The sequence below is a fragment of the Xiphias gladius genome, chromosome 21 (genome assembly GCF_016859285.1).
Source record: "Xiphias gladius isolate SHS-SW01 ecotype Sanya breed wild chromosome 21, ASM1685928v1, whole genome shotgun sequence".
Lineage (NCBI taxonomy): Eukaryota > Metazoa > Chordata > Actinopteri > Istiophoriformes > Xiphiidae > Xiphias > Xiphias gladius.
The window spans coordinates 3,559,730-3,580,181 of NC_053420.1; the positions used below are offsets into that span (position 1 = coordinate 3,559,730).

At 41.9% G+C, this 20,452-nt stretch overlaps 1 protein-coding gene across 1 annotated transcript in view; it reads left to right on the plus strand.

The window, feature by feature from the left end:
* Positions 1–20,452, plus strand: part of ptprt (protein tyrosine phosphatase receptor type T) — a 239,634-nt gene that overhangs the window by 97,424 nt on the left and 121,758 nt on the right. The window contains exons 9-10 of the mRNA XM_040158914.1: positions 1,442–1,718; positions 13,415–13,451. Coding sequence (XP_040014848.1) covers positions 1,442–1,718; positions 13,415–13,451 — 314 coding nt within the window. The remainder of the gene's footprint in view (positions 1–1,441; positions 1,719–13,414; positions 13,452–20,452) is intronic.

Genomic DNA, 20,452 nt, shown 5'->3' on the forward strand with positions numbered 1-20,452 from the left:
CATCACAAAACACATGCACACACAGGCTTGAAAACACACATCCACGAGGACGAGGCCACATGGGAAAACACACATAATTCCCAATTCGCTCCTTGTATTAGGCCCCTGCTTCATCCCTTGTGTAGCCTCCAAAAGTCATTAGTTTGAAATGGATATTTCACCAGAAAGGCAGAAATCGGAGAGAGAGAGAGAGAGACTCATCTTTGGTCATCAGCAATTATCTTTTATGAAAGCTGCCAAACGGGAGCTGGGGATAATTGGCCGCGGCCCCCTTCACAGAAACATACATTTCCCTAATTGCATATAATTGTGAAGTGAGTTCTTAGCGTAGAGGACGGAGGTAATTGCGGAGGGCCGCTGCGTTTGTCCTGACCGCTAAAGGAGCCCTCAGCCATTCATGAAGCCTCTCAGAGCAGAATGGAAACACACACACACACACACACACACACACACACACACACACACACAGACAAAGACAGACCTTTTAACTATATAAACACACCTCTACACACCTGTTAGAACACACACACAAGCACACCTGCTAGATCACATGCAGGCACATGCGCACCTGCTAGAGTGTGTGCACAAACACACACACCTCTGCTAAAAGACACAGGGCAGGGAGAGACACATCTGGACTCGCAGAAAGACCCATTAATTTCTGTCCTCACATACATACTGTACACATTCTCACAAACACACACACACACACACACACAAGCACGCACACACACACACACAGTATGTTTCTCACTTTTAATTCATACCTTTCTGCGGAGTCAGCACAGGAAATTATCTGCCAACTACTTTGTGAGAAAGTTATCTGAAGTTTGATTCCAAAATACAGCTTAGCGTCAGGAAAGAAACGTCACACTTAGAACAAATTACGCTCCTTTTTAAAGGATAGTAGGTATTCATCAAAGACCTCGGCCCTCTTCTTCTAATACATTTAATGTCAAAATAGATATAGAGCAATGAGTAATTGAAGCTTTTTTAGCAGTACGTGCTCCACAGAGACTGAATAGTGTGGATAAATGTAATTGTGAGAACAAAGACATTACTGCTTTACCTGAATTAGACTATATTTAATTAAAAGTGGACCTGTTTTAAAAGTTCAAATGACCACGTAGGGCTACAACAAACACCTGTAATGATTGAAACTCCGTAGACTTCTGCTATTTGACCAGTTGAAAGTTTGATGTCAGGTACAAACGCAATAATTTTGCCAAAAATGGACCCCCATCTAAAAAGAAATGACAAACTGCCAGAAAAATCCAAATTCTCCTAAATAGCAGTGAGCAGTTGCTTTACTCCATCAAAGTTGAGCTCCCAAACAGTAAATGTACACCTCCTTTGTCAGTTGGTTAGAAAGCTTCAAAGAGCAGCAGGGTTGGTAAACAGCACACAGCAGCATCGGCAGTAACTTAATTTCTCTTCCCAGCTCCTACCAGCTCGTTGTGAAGGAGGAGCGCAAGTCCAAGACCCGCCGCGCCGCCTCTGAAGCCCCCGAGTGCTTCTCCGCCCCTGTCAGCTTCCGCAATGCCTCCATCTTGGACTCGCCTTACTACATCGCCGCTGAACTGCCGCCATCCAGCCTCACAGTGGTACAGCCGTTCACCGTGGGGGACAACAAGAGCTACGGCGGTTTTTGGAATCCTCCGCTATCTCCTGCCAAGAGCTACAGCATCTACTACCAGGCCATGAGCAGAGCCAATGGGGTGAGTCTCACACTTCAAAAGATCCTATAACTACTGTATAAGATACTCAATTTTTGTTTGGTCCCTTTTTTGTCACAAAAGTGGAAACAAATCGAGGGACTCACTATTTCCTCGTTCCCTCAAAAACCACGTGTAGAATTAGAAAACCTTCTGACTTTTGATGACCCTCGGTCTAGTATCAAAAGAAGATGCTGTGGAAGATTTAACACCAATGTCGCCTTTTCATTGCTCACATTAAAATGGAACATATAGGGGCCTTAAAGCCTTTTCCTCATCAATTGGGCTCGAAAACCTAAAACAATATAGAGGACACTAAAAGACGAAAAAAGAAAATGAGACTAAATCTTGTTTGCTCGGCTTGAACTAATCATTGACCAATCATCTGAAAGGATAGAGTAGCCATTGTTCCAGAGAGGTTTTGAAAGCATTTAAAGCCGTTGATAACAGCTGTTTTGATTGGCAAATCATGACAGTATCACACCGGGCAGAGAACCTCTTCTGCTGCTTCAGACCTTTCTAAGTTGAGACCCTCAAGTACCTCTGGCCCCGCCTTAATCTGTGATGTCACATCAGGTGTCAGTGATTGAGGTGAGGTGAACTTTTTTTCCCAGGCAGAGTAACACGGGAGCAGTTTGGATTACCCTCTCGAGGTCCCAGTCCAGTAAAGTGAAATTTATCTAACTTGTCAGAAACAAATAGATGAATAAAACGAGAAAGAAACTCCTTCTGGGAATCTTCACTCCCAGAATTCATCTCTCTGTTTTCCTCCCCTTTTTGTCTGCCAATTATACCGTCTGCAAATACAAAAACACCCTGCCCACCTCCCCCACCCCTCTCCTTCTCATAACTCATTCACAACTTCAACTTGGCTTTTGAATTTCCATAATACTCTGAACTCCTGTGAGGGTTGTTTTAATTTTCCAGTGCTGTAACCACGGTAACTCAGTTTGGCGAGCGGGGCCGGGTGAGCTGGCTGACGCCGTGATGTAATATCCTCCTCCAGAAGGCAGATTTCCCACAATGCACTCACATGGAGAGAGATTGTGTGCGAGTGGACGTGAATGTGTGTGTGTGTGTGTGTGTGTGTGTGTGTGTGGGGGGGGTTCTTGCATGATTGAACAAGTGTGCATGCGAGTGGATGACTAAAAGTGTGGGTGCTTTTACCTTTGTGTCTGCCAGTTGTTGTGTACGCGCGCACTTTGTATATGTGCAGACCATAAATCCGGTCAAATCAGGATTCCTTATTTGATTGGATCTCAGTCAATCCAATCAGTGTGTGGTTTGTTTGGGTCATGGATTGAAGCATTGTGGGAGTGCTGGTGGAAAAAAGTAAATAGAAATCAAGTGGACCTGCGCAGCACCGTAGCCCAGATGATTTGATAAGGAAGTCAGGCATAAAAAATTGAAACACATTCACAGAACTCATGAATTTCAGCCAGTAAAGAAAGCTTTTTCTGAACAGGTCTTCTGTCCCAAAGAGTAACGGTTTTATGAAATTATTCCCAGCTATTGTGACTACCAGACTGGTCTACTAGTTTCATTTTCTCCTTTGAGAGACCATAGAGATTTGCTGCAATACCCTAACTTCTTTTTAGTGTGTAACATTTAAGAAAAGTAATTTGCACAACACAGAATGAATGCACGGATTTGTTTGGGTTAGGATTAGGTATTTGATATTTAGTATTTGTCACTGCCCTCCGGAGCCACACATGTTATCCTTTATATTATTTGATGCTCCTATTGGCTGGTCACCGTTATTGGTCAGTGCCTTCCAAAACTGAGGCTGAAGCAGTTTACTGACCTTGGGTTAAAACACCTAATTGGTTACTAAGGGAATTGTGGTCTCGGTTAAGAGAAACCAATGTTAAGGAAACAAAATGCGAAGAGTGGTCTCCCATGTCAAAGTGCAATGTTTCGTTGATCCATTCGGCCACCCGGACGTCACCCCTCGATGGACGTTGCAGCTTTATAACAACATCACACTATTTCCTATTTTCCAAATTAACCTTAACTCAAAGCCCCACTTCTGAGCTTTTTTGAACCGATTAACCACATTTCACAGTCTTCATCATCAAATGGAACTGGCTCAGGTGTCATCACGTGACGTGTGGATCGTTGCTAGATTGCTAATATGTGGCATTTTTATGTCCACACGCTCCGATCCAAAAAAGACCTTAATGACAAAGTAGGTTGTTTTATCAGCAAACTCAAAAGTCAAGGTTTGGTTTAGTCAAGTAAAACTAGTTAATTATGGAAAAATTCAAGGGAAAACCCATTGGCAAGGTTTAATGAGATGGGATGATCTCTGGTGTCAAAGTTAGAAACTGCTGCCTCTGCATTATCAGCCTGATTAAAAGAAGCCACTTGTCAGGAAACATAAACATAAATAGCTGGACCCTAGCTGGGTCAGATACGCAACAGCTGCCTTGTGACTGGTGGACTTTCATCCGCATGGTGAATGTTTGTTGACAACAGCGTGAACCCTACCACAAAAGTGCAATGACGGTCTTGCTGATTTTCTGTTTGGAAAGCTTCACTGGCTATTGAGAAATTAAAGGTATAATCAGTTACTTTCATCCAATACACTTTTTTGTCAAATTCAATGAATATCTCCGAACGGAGGGAACAGAGTTATACCACGATAGCAATGAAACGCAAATAACATCGGATATATTACCTTGCCTACTTGTATTAAGAAAATCTCTACTTGCAATGAGAACCTTACATTCTTTCCAATGGAGTTCCGCCTCTTCACCTGTGTAGCATTACTCGTCTCGCCCATGTGCTCTTCAGGGGAACGACACCACAGGAAGAAGAAAGTCTGAATAACGTCAGAGATGTAACCCTGCCATGTTTTTTTTCTTCCTTGTTCTTTTAGAATTGGCAATAAACAACGTTGCTCCGTGTATTCCCGAGGGAGGAGCTTAAGTTACCGTTACCGTTGAAGTTACCAGCGATAATGTTGCCGGTACATAGGCTCGACTACAGCTCGTCTTAGACTTTGACTTAGATAAGTATTTGGCTTCAACACCTATTTAAATGTTGACGGGCTTACTGTCACACTTTTCAGAGTGCCTCAACAAACAAATATGCCACCTGTATTTTCATAGTGATAAAAAGCGCTTCCCCTTATTGACGCTAACCTCCCCTCGGGCAGCAGGCGCTCCGGATTCCACCATACTTCTCTCTTGGGCAGCTAGATCAGTCGTTAGTGTCATCGCCTTGGCAAAGCATGTCCATGGATTTGGGGTACGGAGCTTCTGAAAGGAGCACTGAAGGGAGAGGTGTGTTTTTTTTGGCCGTTGAGTTCAAATATCCACAATCACTCTCCAGCATTGCTTACGTCTCCTTCGCAGCGGCCAGTGAATCCACCACGGCCAGTTGTCATTTGAATGGACTACTGAGCCACGTCTGTGCACAAAGAAGAATGTCAGTATTTGAATAATTTATTCTCTAAATTCAGTATCTCATTTATATAGAGTTGCAGGATATTTTGTTATTTTGTTAAATCAAGGATTTAAGTTATCTGCCACCCTCACAAAGTCCTGTAATTTGTTTAATTTCTTTGGTGTCAGTCATTTTTGTGAGTAGATGTCACTTTTTTTCTTAAGCGGTGGATGTGTCATATTGGAAAGAAACTCCTCATTTACATTTTACAGGACTTGGCTGGTTTGTCGTAGTTTGATCCTGTGGATCAAAGTCAGTTTGTCATTCTGTGCCTGTCTTGGATAATCCTCCCAGTCTTTTTTTTCTCCACCTGTCCGTCAAGGAGAGTGTCCCTCCTCCCTCTTTCTCTTTCATTTTCTGTCACTTTCTGTCTTTTTCTCTCTTGAGAACATTTAGAAGAAACTGTTCTCTCAATCCACCCACTCTCCATATCTTCATCGCTCACCGCCTCTATATCTGCTCTTCTCATACAAAAAAATCTAGCTGCATTTTTTTCATGTCTCACCCAAAGTCACTTGGTGGTTCTATCATTCTTCTTTCCCTTCATTCTGTTTCTCTCGCCTTGTGTTTCTTTGTCCCTTCCTTCATCCTCCTCATCTTTTAATCCTCTGCTCTCATGTAACCCTGGTCCCTCAATCTTTTGACCTCTTTCTTTTTCTATCTCTCTTCCCCTCTCTCCTTCCTTCTCCTCATCCGGGTATCTCATGCTTCTTTCATTCCTTTCCTTTTTCTTTTACCCTCATTCTCTACCTCTTCCTTGTTACCTTTCCATTTAAACTCTATCTTAACCGCCCACCTTTTCTATCCCTTTTTCTTTCCTCTGTTTTTTCTCTTATTCTTTTCCATCACTCTAAGCTTATCTTATTCTTTATTTTCTTTCTCTTTTTCCTTCCACCCTTCCACATCACCTTTTCCCACTTCCTTTAATTCCCACCTGTTTTACTTACCCTGTCTTCCCCTCTTTCTTCCCTTTCTTTTTCCTCTCTTTTTCACTCCCTTCTTCTCTCCAATGTTTTTTGTCTTTATCCTCTGTACTTCCCTCCTGGCCCTCTTGTCCACCTACCTCTCTTTTCCTTCCTTTTTCATTTCACACACCTCTCCCTTCCTTTTTCCCTTCTGGTTTGCCTTTTATCTATCTATCTATCTATCTATCTACTTATCTATCTATCTATCTACTTATCTATCTATCTATCCATCCATCCATCCATCCATCCATCCATCTATCCATCCATCCATCTATCCCCCTCACTCTACGTCACTCTATCCCACCTCTGGGGTGACATCAGTCAGGTGCCGGTCTCTCATCTCCCGTCACTGTGCCAATTAGTCGACGCTCCTCGCATCAACACTGCTCGCCAACGACAATCTTGATGTCTCCCTCGGTGTCATTTGATGTCACACACTTGTCCATGCACACGCATACACACACACACACACACACACACACACACAAACCACCCACATTAAAGGAAAACACGCACACAGACAAGAATAAAGTGCCCGGGGCTATAAGTAAGAGAAGTAAGAGCGAGAGTGATCAGGGACATCGGGATGACGAACGATAGAGGGAGGGGGAGTAAAACTCTAAAAAGAGGGAAAGAGACATTTAAGAAGATATAATACCGGAGGCAAAGATGGAGACCGGCAAGGCTAAAGAGGAATAGTGGGAGAGGAGAGAGAGAGAGAGAGAGAGAGGGAGGCCATGGTTTGTAGAGTGAAAGAAACCCCAAAAAAAGGGAGGATAACAGGGGCAAGAAGACAAGGGAGTCTCTTGATGAACTGCTATGACATTTAAATTTTTGTCTCAAGTTCCCCAAAGAAAATAACAAGACTGGTTATTTAGCAAGGCCCCTTAGTTTGAGTCAAGGTGAAATCTTAAGGCCGCAGCTCATAGTGATATTTTAGAGAGCAGTGTGCTTCCAACTTTGTGGCACCAGTTTGGGAAAGGCCCTTTTTATGTTTCATAACAGCAATGCCCCCAATGCACAAAGCCCGGCCTGTAAAGAAATAGTTTTCCCAGTTTGGTGCAGAAGAACTTGACTGGCCTGCACAGAGCCCCGAGCTCAGTGCCATCCAACAACTTTGGGATGAACTGGAATGCAGACTGCAGGCCCGGCCTTATTGCCCAAAGGGATTTGGAGCAAATCCCTCCAGCCAGATTCCGTTTTCAAGCGCATACTTTTGACCTTTTACCTGGCTATCTCCATCAGGCTACCCTGGTCTTGCATGCTGTAGCGATCCTAAAAGAGAAAAGAAGCAAAAGTGGGGAAATAAGACGGGGATGATCATGGATGACAAAACCAGGCAGATATGTAGAGAGCACGAGTATAGAAAGATGGTGGAAGGGCTAAAAGAGGGGAGTAAAGGGGAGAAATAGAGAGAAGAAAGAGGAGAAGAGATGTTGTCTAACCACACCAAAAGACACAGACAACGTTGCATTCATGGCAGGACATAAGAAGAAAAGTGCAGATGAAAGAGGAGGGAGGAAAGACACAAAAGTGCAAAAGGAAGTAATGAGAAAAGTTAGTGGAGAGGAGAGGTGGAATTGTTGGAGGAGAAAGACAGAGGAGGGACGCGGAGTAAGAAGGCAAGGAGAAATGGGGCGAGAAATGGCACAAAACAAAAGGAAGCGGTGACACACACGGAAAAACATGCCCTCCCACACTGTGAAGAATGCAGCCAGACACCTTTCTTGACAGGTAAAAAGCCTCAGGGGTTGGCCAATCCACGTCCACACACACACACACACACACACACACACACACACACACACACACACACACACGTATGTCTCTCTTTTCTTGTGATTCGACATTTACCTGACCTCTCTTACCCTAACCTAAACCTAATTCTACCCTTAATCCTAAAAACCATGTCCTAACCCCCCCACAGCCCCGTGAAGTTGCGAAGACCCTCTAAAATATCCTAACAATGGTTTAGAACAAAAATTTTGTCCACACAACCTCGGAAAGCCACAAACCTTGGTTTGGTGCTTGCAGATTTCGTAGGTTGTAGGAAAGAGACAGATAGAGAGTTTTCCAACTGACAGTCAATGTCAACCAAGACTCAACCTACTGGAAAATCCCTGAATGCACTTTTATTCTCTGTGTGCGTGCGTGCGTGTGCGTGTGTGTGTGTGTGTGTGTGTGTAAGCACACATACTTGCTTGCCTTTGGCTCGTGGGCAGGCGTGTGTGGGCATTTGTGCGCACACATTTATGTACGTGTGTTTGAATGCTCATGACAAACATACACTGACACCATTAGCCGAACTAAAAAGTGTGTATAAATATATATGGATAATGAACACGAACCTTTCTTGTGTGTTTGTGTTTCTGTTTGTGTACATTTCTGTGCGTCAAGAGAGTTTTTGGTACGAGAAAGAGCCGTTAGGAAAATAGTTCAGTCATTTTGTTAAGGATGAGGTAGATAGAGGGGAAAGACAGATAGTAAGAAAGTGTGAAAGAGACAAATAGATGAAGAGAGCTACACAAAAAAAAAAAATTGGGTTCCTGGCTTCCTAGGGTTACCTGGGAACCCTAACAGCCAATCAGAGTATCCATAAGTCAGACGGAAAGCACACGTGGTTGGAAGTCCTTCCCGTCTGTCAGAACACTGACCAAACCAGCTGATTTAGTGGAAAGGAAGAGAGAGAGGGAGAGAGTAGGGAAGATGGACGGATATAGAGATGGAGAGAGAGAGCTCACCCAAACGGCAGCTGCATCCCCCATACACACTTAGTATTCTTCTCAGGCTCGACAAAGTTAACTACTACAAACACAGAAAGACACACACTGTCTCTCCAGTGTCTCCACCATAAACAACTCCCCTCCTCTCGTCTCCCAGCCTCTCTGGATAGAGTCAGGGCAATAAATTGGCCTTACATTTATTAACTTTGCTTCCTGCGACCTCCCGAGGTTTAGCCCATTAGCATGAGCCGAGACGAGGCAGCCCTTCTACTCATGCTGACTTTGAATCCAGATCTGCCGGGCCTCTAAATGGGCTGTAAAGAGGCACGATTGAGCCAGTCTCTGGGAAACTTGAGTCACTGATGCTCAGAGAAGTGATCTTATCCCCTGGTGCCCATTTGTAGGATATACACACCACACTTGGGATGGGAGACTCTGCCGTTATGGAGGGCTCATCAAAAAAGTCGGAATTTGAGACATCTATTACTGTTGAGGCCATATGTGATACTTTCATACAAATGGGTTTTTCCATGACATATACATTCATATGTATCCATAGAAGCAAACTCTTGGTTGACATGGTTTGACTTTCAAGCTTTAAGTTTTAGTGGTTCACTTAGAGAGTTTGTTTTACAGGCACGGTAATACAAGTCAATCTGTACCGAGAAAATCTCTGTATTCAGTACATATAATGTTTAATTAATGGAAGCGAGGGATCTCAACAAGTGATTAACTCATGTAGTTCCATTGTTTTCACATATTATCTTTTTATATTTACTGAAGCGCACAAAGCACAAAACACCCTGATCAGTGTGTGTGTGTGTGTGTGTGTGTGTTACCCATTGGTGCCTACAATCAAATTACGCACTTATACACCTCAGCCAATGAAGGAATCTGATAAAGAAGACAATAATGCAGTTAGACAGCTGGACATTTAGTGGGTCATTCAGTCAGACGGAAAGCAGACAAAGATGTAGTAGGAGCAGGTGCGTTAAGTCTCGTGGAGAGATCCAGCTGAGAGGCTCAGACCATCCGTCATCCACGAACATTCATCTTCCCTGTTCTTTAACTTTATAAGCCAGCCCCCGAACACACACACACACACACACACACAGACACACACACACACACACAGTGAGACTCACATAGGCACATGCATCAGTATACACACACAAGCACACAAACTTGATAATAACAATGACATTCAGCATCTGAACAAAAATGTACCTTTCTCCAAGGAGGTAACTTGTGTCAGTGTATGACAAACTGAAATCCACTTTCAAATAATGCAGCCGCGATATTTTAGAAACACCGAATATGGCACTGTGTTCACTCCATCTCTCAGTTTGCCTCCGTGCCATCTTTCTCCATCACATGCTGACAGTGTGACACCTACAGGCAGCTGTCACATTGCCATGACACCAGTCATCAATCGACGTGATCGGGTTTTAGCATTGCAAGATTGTTTTCTGGCTACTTTCAATATATTTGTGTGTTGCAAATGTCACTCAGTCCCAGAGAGCAACTTATAACTCAGAATGGTGATTGTCCTAAAATAGCTGCCTTAAATGGAACCTTTGAGGTCATATTTTCAGCATCTGAAGTCAAGGATACAACATATTTGGTGTTCGAGTGGTTAAAGTTGTCAGAGCACTGCTGTTGTTCCCTTTAAAAATATTTGATTACTTTTTTTTCTGCATTTTAATTTCATAGCACTAACAAAAAATGGGTACACGGCATCCATTAAATAACTTTTTTTAAAAAGTACTCGACAACTCCATCAGCATGTGTGAACTTGACGCTGCCAGGAACCTTCCGCTCAGACAGTTTTGAATACCACATCAGTTGCGTCTTTGAAAGGACTGTTGTTGTGAACATGGGTAAACACAGTCTAACTTGAAGGCTCCAAGAGGCTTTGCCGTTACGTCATTCACCTCCAAACCTTCACAGCTGACAGATTTTCAACATTTACGGCACAAATTGTTTTTTCTTTTTGAGTCTCATTGGGTTCACCAAAACACTATGTTGTACTATTACGCAAAGCAAAACATCTGTCGTTCAGCTGCCGTGAAATGAGCTACAATGGAAATCAGATTTTTTTTTTTCCCCAGTAGAACTAAGCTGCAGGCAGTTACTATTTGCAATCCATTACCTATGTAAATGTCTAGTGGGTATTCTTTGTGCTTTTCAGGGCAATAGAGAGCTAAAATCTTGTGTGAAGATTTGAATAGATGTGTGTAGGATTGATTACTTCTCCATCACCATTTAATACTTGAGAAAAAAAAACCACTTAAAAAAATCATGTACTTCATGCACCTCTGTGCTTTTCTCACTCTATTCCTAAGAGGAAATTTTAGAAATATAAAGGTCGTCTCTTGATTTAACCACTATAATAAATCTGAAATATAGACTTTATAGAAGATTTAAACCCTGAAACATCTTATTTATCATATTTGTTGATTCCAGGTTTCAGTTCTCAAAGGAATATACTCAATGTTTATATGACCAGAAAAGGCAAAATTTAGAAGAAAATACGTCGTTATGGGCAGTACCATTGGAGGGATTTTGTTCAAATGCTAAAGTGACAGGTGTCATTGCCGGCAGGTGCTATAGTCATCGACAAATGGGAAAAGAGGCCAATCTCTCTATAACAAGTGGTTAGACACATGCACTTACTGGTGACAGCACATCATGTAGGGAAGAAAAAAAAGGAATAGACAGGGGCAGTGAAGGAATGAAAAGAGCTGGAATAAAGGAACGAACACACCCCTTCAGGTGGCGACAGCCCATCAGAAAGAGAATGTCAAGACAACGGAAGCACAGGAACATCAAGTGTGTGAAACAAAAAAAAAGAAAAAAGAAAAAAGAAACAGGGCACTGCAAGTACGTATAGGCACGACGGTTATAACAACTGGGGGATAGATGGAGACAGTGGTGGAGGGAGATGTTGTGGTCTGCTCTGTGCTGATTTGAAGGTCAGAAGATGCCATGGACATGATTAAAATTGTTGATGAGATTAATAATGTTCTTTAAGGCGAGATATTTTGCAAGTGTCCTTGTTTTTTTCAGTGTAGTTTTCATACTTTATGTTTATTACAGAATAATCTCAATACAATGATGATATCATAACATTCCCTCGCAATATGCTGATGATTCCCTTGTATTGGGGCGTTGAAAGAAAATAATAAAAAAGTTGGAGCGAAGGAAGGGGAGGAAAAAAGTAGTGTGTGTGTGTGTGTGTGTGTGTGTGTGTGTGTGTGTGTGTGTGTGTGTGTGTGTGTGTGTGTGTGTGTGTGTGTGTGTGTGTGTTTTGTGCTATACATGACTGGCTGCATACAAGATATACGTGTAAACTCCCACTTGAATGAAGGTGTGCGGTGTTTGCATACCTGTGTGTGTCCCAGCTTCAGTTACGCGTGTGGTATGAGTTGACGATGATGGATCTAATCAGCGCCTGACGCAACAGCTTATTGATCCTGATATTAATAGTGTTCGTGTGTGTGAGTTTGGGAGTAATCAAACTGGTCAGTGTATCGTAAAATAGGACGAAGTAAGAAACTAATAACATGGTCTCGTGATCTCATCGATCATCTTTGAAATCTCTTAGCGAGCGCCATGGTGTGTATACGTGTAAGATACAGCAGTGTGTTTATTCTATGCCTTTAATCCACATTCTACAGTGTTTATAATATTTTAGCCCATTAACTGCAAATCGGATGTAGTTTTAGTTATTGCTGACCAATTTCTGAAGCATGACATCTGATTCTAAGCCGATTTCCTGGATTTGAGACCACTCATTTTAGTTCACTGTAAAAATGTGATTCACGCCTTATGTTACCTATTGAATTAGCGAATGACATATGGAACCTTTATTTAATTATTCACTTTTTTATTTATTGTTTAAGCTTCATTTATAAAAGTTATCACCATGTGGTACTGCAGCTGTGAGCAGGAGCTGTTCTGAAAGTGGTCAATTTAGCTTTGAAAACTAAATGACCAAATTCACAGAATCGACTTTAACAGCGTCATGATTTGTTTACTGTTTGTCTGGTGATTTGCTTTTTTCACATCTCTAGTTGTCAATACAACGCTGTCTATTCATAAATGTCAGAGCTCTTTGTCAGCACCACAAAGAGTGTTCAGCATGGTCTCTGCTCACAATGGCACTACCTCGCAAAAGACGCCACGTGTTACCTTCACAAAAAGTAGTGAGGTGACTTGTACACATTAATGGATTAGCTACGGCATCTTCACTGTGGGGAGTATACAAGCTAGTAGGCAAATGTTGAAATGAACTGCTACCAGTGGCTGCCTTGAAGGACACTTACATCACGCTTGGAAAATGCCCCACCACCAAAGAGTCATGGCGAGTTGTTGAGTGGCCGAAGCTTCCGAGAACGCGGGCTCCTCGCATCAAAGATGGCCGACCCTGCTGATTTTGAAATGTCCCAATTCTCCGATTGACTTCTAACAATGATCAAACAGGAACTAATGATTCAGTGAATTATTGCTGAGTTAAAAAAAACAAACAAAACAGTGTGTCCCTCTCTTCTCTCCGCAGGAAACCAAAATCAACTGTGTCCGCCTGGCTAACAAAGGTATGAGCACCCTTCCACTGATACTCAGCATGCACTCGAAGATGACATGATATTATTTGACTTTAACGTCGTAGTCAAGTTCATTTTGAAGACTGTGTTGATTACATGACCCCCTACAATAGCTTTACGGTGTTACAAGTGTGTTAGACGAGATGAACGCACACGCACATACGCACACACACTCCATTGCAAAAGGTGACAGCTCAACCTTCAGCCCAGGCAACCCGACACCCTAAACATGTTACCCTGCATGATTCCGTTGCATAGCATTCTCTCTCCATCTCTTCTCTCCTAATTTCCTGTCTCACATTCTCCCTCTTTTTTTTTCTATCCCGCTCTCTCTTTTTCCATCTCACACTGCATCCGTGTTGCTCACGAGTGTATAAAAGTTGAACATCAGGGCCATTACATAGCGACTGACCGCGTTCATTAAACCCGATGGACGGAGGCTAAAGCGTTAGCCCCAGGACCCATTTCATCCTACTCTGTTTTGCTTTTCCCATCTCTCCCACCTTTATTTGCCGCTCATCTCTGGTAAATACATCCATTTGTGTGCCAGGCAATGTGCATTGAAAGCTTTTCAGCTTGCTATTGATTTTCCTCACCTTGTCCCTTTTTTTCTATTTGATTTTTCATCTGCATCAAAGATTGATTTGATTTTTCCACATCTCCTTTCTCTGTCCTCTGTCTCTCTTGCCCTCCTATTATTTCTCTTCAGCATAAAGCATTTATTGCTCATTTGTGCACATTTTTTTTCTCTTCTATATCATTTTTTTCTCGCTCCATCCATTTCCAGGCTGTGTTTTTTTTTGAGTGGGAAGTACTGTGGGTGGAGGTCTACAGTGTGTAGACACTGCTCTCTGTCTGTGTGCATGTGAGTGTGCTTGGGAATAGACATGCTTTTAACTTTGTGGCTGTCTTTCATATAAAAAAATGTTAACTTTCCTCAACATGTAGAATTATCAGTGCTCCCAAAACAAACTTTAAATCTACTTGAAATGTACTTTTTTGAAAGTTTTCGATATGTGGGCAGTGTTTTGAGGCAATGCAGATGGCTAATTTTGCAAATGCCTATGACTAATTTTGTTTCAATACCTGCTATCCACTCACTGCAGCAGCTGAACTCAGTGATAAATGCCACTTGTCTGGTTCAGTGTGTTCCAATCAGTGAACTCAATCGGTGTAGCATTTGGTTGAAATAAAAAGCTCCAGGCAGTAATTTGGTGCAGAATCAAGATTGAGTTATACAAGAATCTGTCAGAGGCAAAGAATCTGATTTGACTGTAACCTAACGGACAGAGCCAGAGAACCATGTTTTTGGCCAGGTTATGGAAGCCTGCAGTAAACTGAATAGGTAATGAGAGAAAAAAACCGAGACAAGAGAGATAACGTACGATAATCACACCTAGCAATCTTGTCCCTGACTGAAAAGCCACACTGTACATTTGATCTGAGCTGACCCTCCATGGGCAAAGTACCCCGAACCCTACAAGCCTACAAGTGACTAAGCAAGGTAGTTCACCTTTCTTTTGGCCTCCCAAGATCCCGCTTGTGCCTTACCTTTCTTTAACCTAATGCCAATGCTAGATATCCATTGAAGTCGGTAAATAAGATGTGGTCCTAAAGACCTGGTCAGCATTTTACCGCTTTTCTAAATCTGTGTACACTCTATGTTAAATGGCGTGTGATTTTGCTTCACGCCGCGTTGCCGGGTTTTTTAACTTGCGCTGAAACGGGAACAGAAAACCGTGAATTAATCAGAGCTTAAACAAATTTTAAAAGATTGACTATGATCTGAACACAGTCTATTTTATTTTCCTTTTGTACAGTAAGTGGCCGCTGTATGCATGTGATAATACACACAAAGGTTTCCTGATAGATCAAATAAAAGTCCCAGGAGGAAACCCACTTATAAACCCCTGCCTCATCCATGGCTGTGTTATATCAGTAGATATATCATTGCTTCTTTGCAGTTCTCTCTCTGAAAACCTGGTTCTTTGGATCACCCTAATGAGATGGATTTTAACCAGTGAGATTATTTTCCCCACTATGCCTCTGAGAAATGCAGATTAGAAAAAGTTTAGATAAAATTTCAACCCCCCCTTTTTTTTAATGGCTCCTGGTTGACTACCGCCATGTCACAATACAAGCCACACGACATTCAAAGCTAATACGGCAGTGATCATGCAGGAAAACTATCTATGTAACAGTGAGGGCAAACTCGAGCCACACGGTTGCCTCAACATATTTGCTATAAACAAATCTTTTATCTGAAAATCTTCAGATCATTTGTTACTGACCTCGATGAAAGGATCCATTGATCCGATTTTGTGTCCGGGTGAACTAAACCTTTGCAGCAGAACGCAGAGGCCAGAATGTTTGCCCACTTTGCCACGCCACAAAGTTCAACCTTTATTTCTTTCAAGCATCACTTCATTTCTTTTCTCTTCCATTTCCTACTCCCTTTTTTTTTTTTTTATTAACCCGTCAAAGCAGGCTGACAGACTCCACAAGCTCAAATGTTAACCCCCAGCACCACATCTGCGTTCACCGACTCACTCCTTGGTAATAAACATCTTCACCAGCAACACATCTGTCAGGCCTTTACCTGGTTAATGGGCCAGTCTTACTTCCTGGCAATAAGACCAGTCATATCCCAGTTCACATTTTGAGTGCTAGTTGTCCTATTGATCTCAATGTTCTAGTGCTATCTCTCACCACTGCAATTTCTCTCCTCTAAAACAGATTGTGAAATTGAAAACCAGGGAGATCTAAACCTTGATGAAATGGATAAAGAAACCTATACGTCTTTTTTTCTTAGACTTTTTTCTTCTTTTTTTCCTTTTTTTGTTGTTGTTTGTTTTTCTCTCTTCCCTCTCTTTCTCATGCTTTCCGGCGGGGACGTGCGGCCCTTGGCCTTAGTGGTAATAGGTAGGGGACAAATAACAACGCCGTACATTCTAGTCATCCCGAGCGAAGGTGATTATTGCTTTATAGGCAGAATATTTTCCTCCCTATGTTATAATTTTTCATCACAGTATAACCATAAACACAACACAAACCCTTATTCATTTTGGTTGTCCCCTGCCCTACACGCTGCCCCTCTTTTCCTCTTCCTTTGTTTCTTGACTTTTCTGTTTTTTACTCTTTGTTTTTTGTCTTTCCTTCTTATTGCCATCTTACTGCATTTGTTTGCATGTCTGCTCTGCTTCGAGTGTCGCTGGCTGTGTTTGAACCTTCTCTCTCTCTGTCTTGCATGCACACACACAAACATACACACACACACACACCACAGTCAATAGCCTAAGTATTGCGACAGTAAGCTAACATTAGCTATAGGGTGGATGGATGGTGGCGATTTCCTTTCACATAGCATTAATGGGTACATTTCCCCTCCCTGCAGGGAGGCTGGAAGTCAGTCAGAGTTGGGGGTGCAGAGAAAAAGATTCGAGATTTTTGTATAAATTTGAACGGCAAACATTCTACACCAGTTTTAGAACATTTTACACCACAACAGACGGCAAACTTGAACATCTACATCCTGTACGTCAGAGCAGCATAGTACCATATTCAGCTATGGACAGTTCACTCGCGAAATGCAGGTTTATTCCTAATCAGAAGAACATTTATTGTTGACTGAGCCACACCCACTATGTGGGTAGCATCAATGGAACACGGCACTTGAACTTTATAACAAACACACACACACACACACACACACACACACACACACACACACACACACACATTAATGAGTGCAGCAGTGATACCTAATCCACCATTAACGGTCGCTTTTGTGCATCAGATACACGGAAAATGCATTGAATGTTCTAAAATTAAATCAAATATCATAAAAAAACAAAAACAAAGGGTTCAACCATTTAACAAACAACCACATTGTCGGGACTACTTACGCTCAAAAATTAAAAGTTTTTTTTAGTGATTTGTTTGGTAAACTTTTTTTCCTTGCAGTTACCGCCCCTAGCCAGTAGGGGTTGGTGCAGCCCAGTCAGCGCCACTACTTCCAGCGTCGCTGTCTCCTTGAGTGATGAACGTTAACTTCTCTGCCTTAGGTTTTCATCCCTGATATAGCATACCCTTTAAAATGTGTTTGTCGGAGGGATTTATTTAAAATAACGTGAGATACAACACACATATAAAAGATTTTATCTATGATTGGGGCATAATTCTTAAAGGCCGTAGTCGTTACTCTTCATCCAGCCTGCATGGGCTTGATTTCAAAAAGGTGCCCCTCAGAACACACCTTGAAATTGAATTTCTTGAAAAAAGAGATACATTTGAAAACCATTTTCCAGCCATTGGATATTTGTTTCAGGGCTAATTTGCGCTTTGGCCATCTCATGTGGCACCAGGAGTAGACATGATCGAAAGCTCCTACACCTATTGTTGGATTCCATTGGTGCCAGACATGGTGAAAATGTTAGGTTTACCCTAGCTCAGTATAGGTTAGGTTAGTCCACTGCTGTCCACTGTTTCAAACCTATTTTATACCCTATATGTGAGTATTGTGGTTACAGACCATAACCCTCTGAAACACTTATTTTAACTCTTAGGGTGTAATATTCCCTAATATGGCAGAGTGCACATTCAGAATTTGTTGATTACTAGGTGGATTGATTTCACAGGTGTTTGGTTTGGGGTGAGCCTGAAACCAAAGTCAGTCAATCTACCGCGCGCCGTCCTTAACTGATCACTGATGCCACATCCCTCAGATCACCCCCCAACTCATCGCTTACTGTCATGCTTTCACTTATAAGTCCCTGACATTTGGTGTGACCAATGAAATACTGTACATAATGACAATTCAAATGTGCGCCTGGCTCACAGACTCAGCAAATCACTTGAACTGTTGTAAATGGGAGGACAAGCCACTGAACCAAGACCGATCTGGTTTCTTTCGCTACATTTGTTTAAAAGTGGCATTTGAAAGAAACCCTACTTAATTTAAAAAAAAAAAGTTGTCCCAATGATCGGCAGACTGTTTTTTAAACCTTTGACCTTCTTCAGCAATGCAACAATAAAAAAAAAAATCCATTTAAATACATAAATGGGTGACATTCCATAATGAGATACAACTTGCTCTGGTATAAAGTAAAGTAAAGTATTTCATCTTACTTTATTAGGTCATGAGATCTAATGAGAATGAGTCCTTCATGGTAAAACCATTTCATTTATTAGTGACTTTTTTTTTTTTTTTTTTTTAGTACAGCCTTTTTTTGAAATCCAATCATCCACTTGCAATAAAAACAAAGAAACTAAACGTTGTTTACTAAACTTTGTCAAAACGATGTATATGCTAATCCTTTTAGGATTTTATTTAGCAATGCAGAGACATGACAGCAGAATATGCACGTCATTCAGCGGTACAACGATCAAAATATTGACTTGAACAATGGGGACACAACAGGGAGTCACTCAGCAAGCAGATTCGTAAACTGCTGTCACAGTCCTTTGTCGAGAATGTGAGACGACTTCTCATGAATACAATAACAGTTATTGTCTTGAGGGAAATTGAGGTTGCGAGGCCCAGCGCAAAGAATTATGCATATCATGCACAACTGCGGACACTAGTGAAATCCTAAAGTGAATAAATATAGATTGTATTCATATCAAGCAGGGTTGTTTTCCTCCGTGCAGATGAAAGCGGAAAACCTCTGGGTACATTAAAACAATATTTCTTTTCAATGCTGAACAATTTACAGTTACTTTTTAACACTTACTACTTTAAAAAATAACACAATATATAGTAGCCTTATTAGACAATAAGCAAATAAATGAATAATTGCATTCCTTTTCAGTGGACCATTCGTCTACACTGTCTAATGATTACTCCATCGTAGCACTCTATAGAAAAACAAAACCAAAAAAAACACATGTATGCACGAAGACAGACACAAGAAAAATTCAATATATGACGTATTCAACTGCAATAAGTCTGCGATTCATCTCGTGACCCTCATCCACTCCGAGTCGCCTGTGTTCCGTGTTCTCACTCAGCTCTTTACAGCTTATCCACCGACGGCAGCTGAACCCACCTGTTTAACCCACCTTCTAGCGTCTCAGCCCAGAGGACTGAAACATTGCGTTAATGAATCCACTCCGACACTGTTTCTGGGCTTAGATCGACTCGCTTTCAAAGAGGGAAATCAGTGAAATCAGAGAGTGGAATTTGTCAGCTCTTGTTTTGTTTACACCAAACCTAGCATCCAGAAATGATCCAACATAGTTTTCCAAATATAAAAGATATTTGCACTACAGTATTAACTGCAGTATCTGTTGATGATCTGGTAAATATGACTCCCTCAAATTTTACAGTCTGTCCACTTTTTGGACGGATTGATTGGAAAGTAAAACGAACACGGCCCCGGTGTTATATCGCGCTCCCTCTGTGCAGCACTGGCCAGGTGGCAGAAGTCCCGTGTCTCCTACTCCAGTCCTTCAGAAATATATATTTCAACTATTACACAGTGAAAGCAAATGAGTCCATTAACACAAAGAAAAAAAAGCTAAATTTACGCTGCAGCCTGAACTATCCCATGTCTATTATACTCCTTTTACACAAGCCACAAATCTGATCTTTTTCTAATCAGTTTTGAACAGCAACAGCTACGTGAAATCACTTTCGGTATTCCCTTCGTCACCGCGTCCATATGACTTACAGAGTAGTGTCGCGGACCACGTGACCCGTGTAGAAGATATGGCTGAACACTCCCCCAGATCAGTATTTGTCAGTGCTGCCATGGCGGTAATGAAAGCTCACTCATGGGAGACGGCTGCCGTAATTCCGCAACATGGCTGAGAACAAGGCAGTTAAAGGAAACAAAATAGTTCACTGACTAAAATGTCGAACCCAGTGACTGAAAATGCCTTCGCCACACTCCTGGCACACTCATCCTTTCTAACAGTTCTGAGTCGCATAATCCAAACCAAGTCGGATAAGAGTCACTCAGGACTGAACAAGAGGGGCCTGCGTTGCGAAT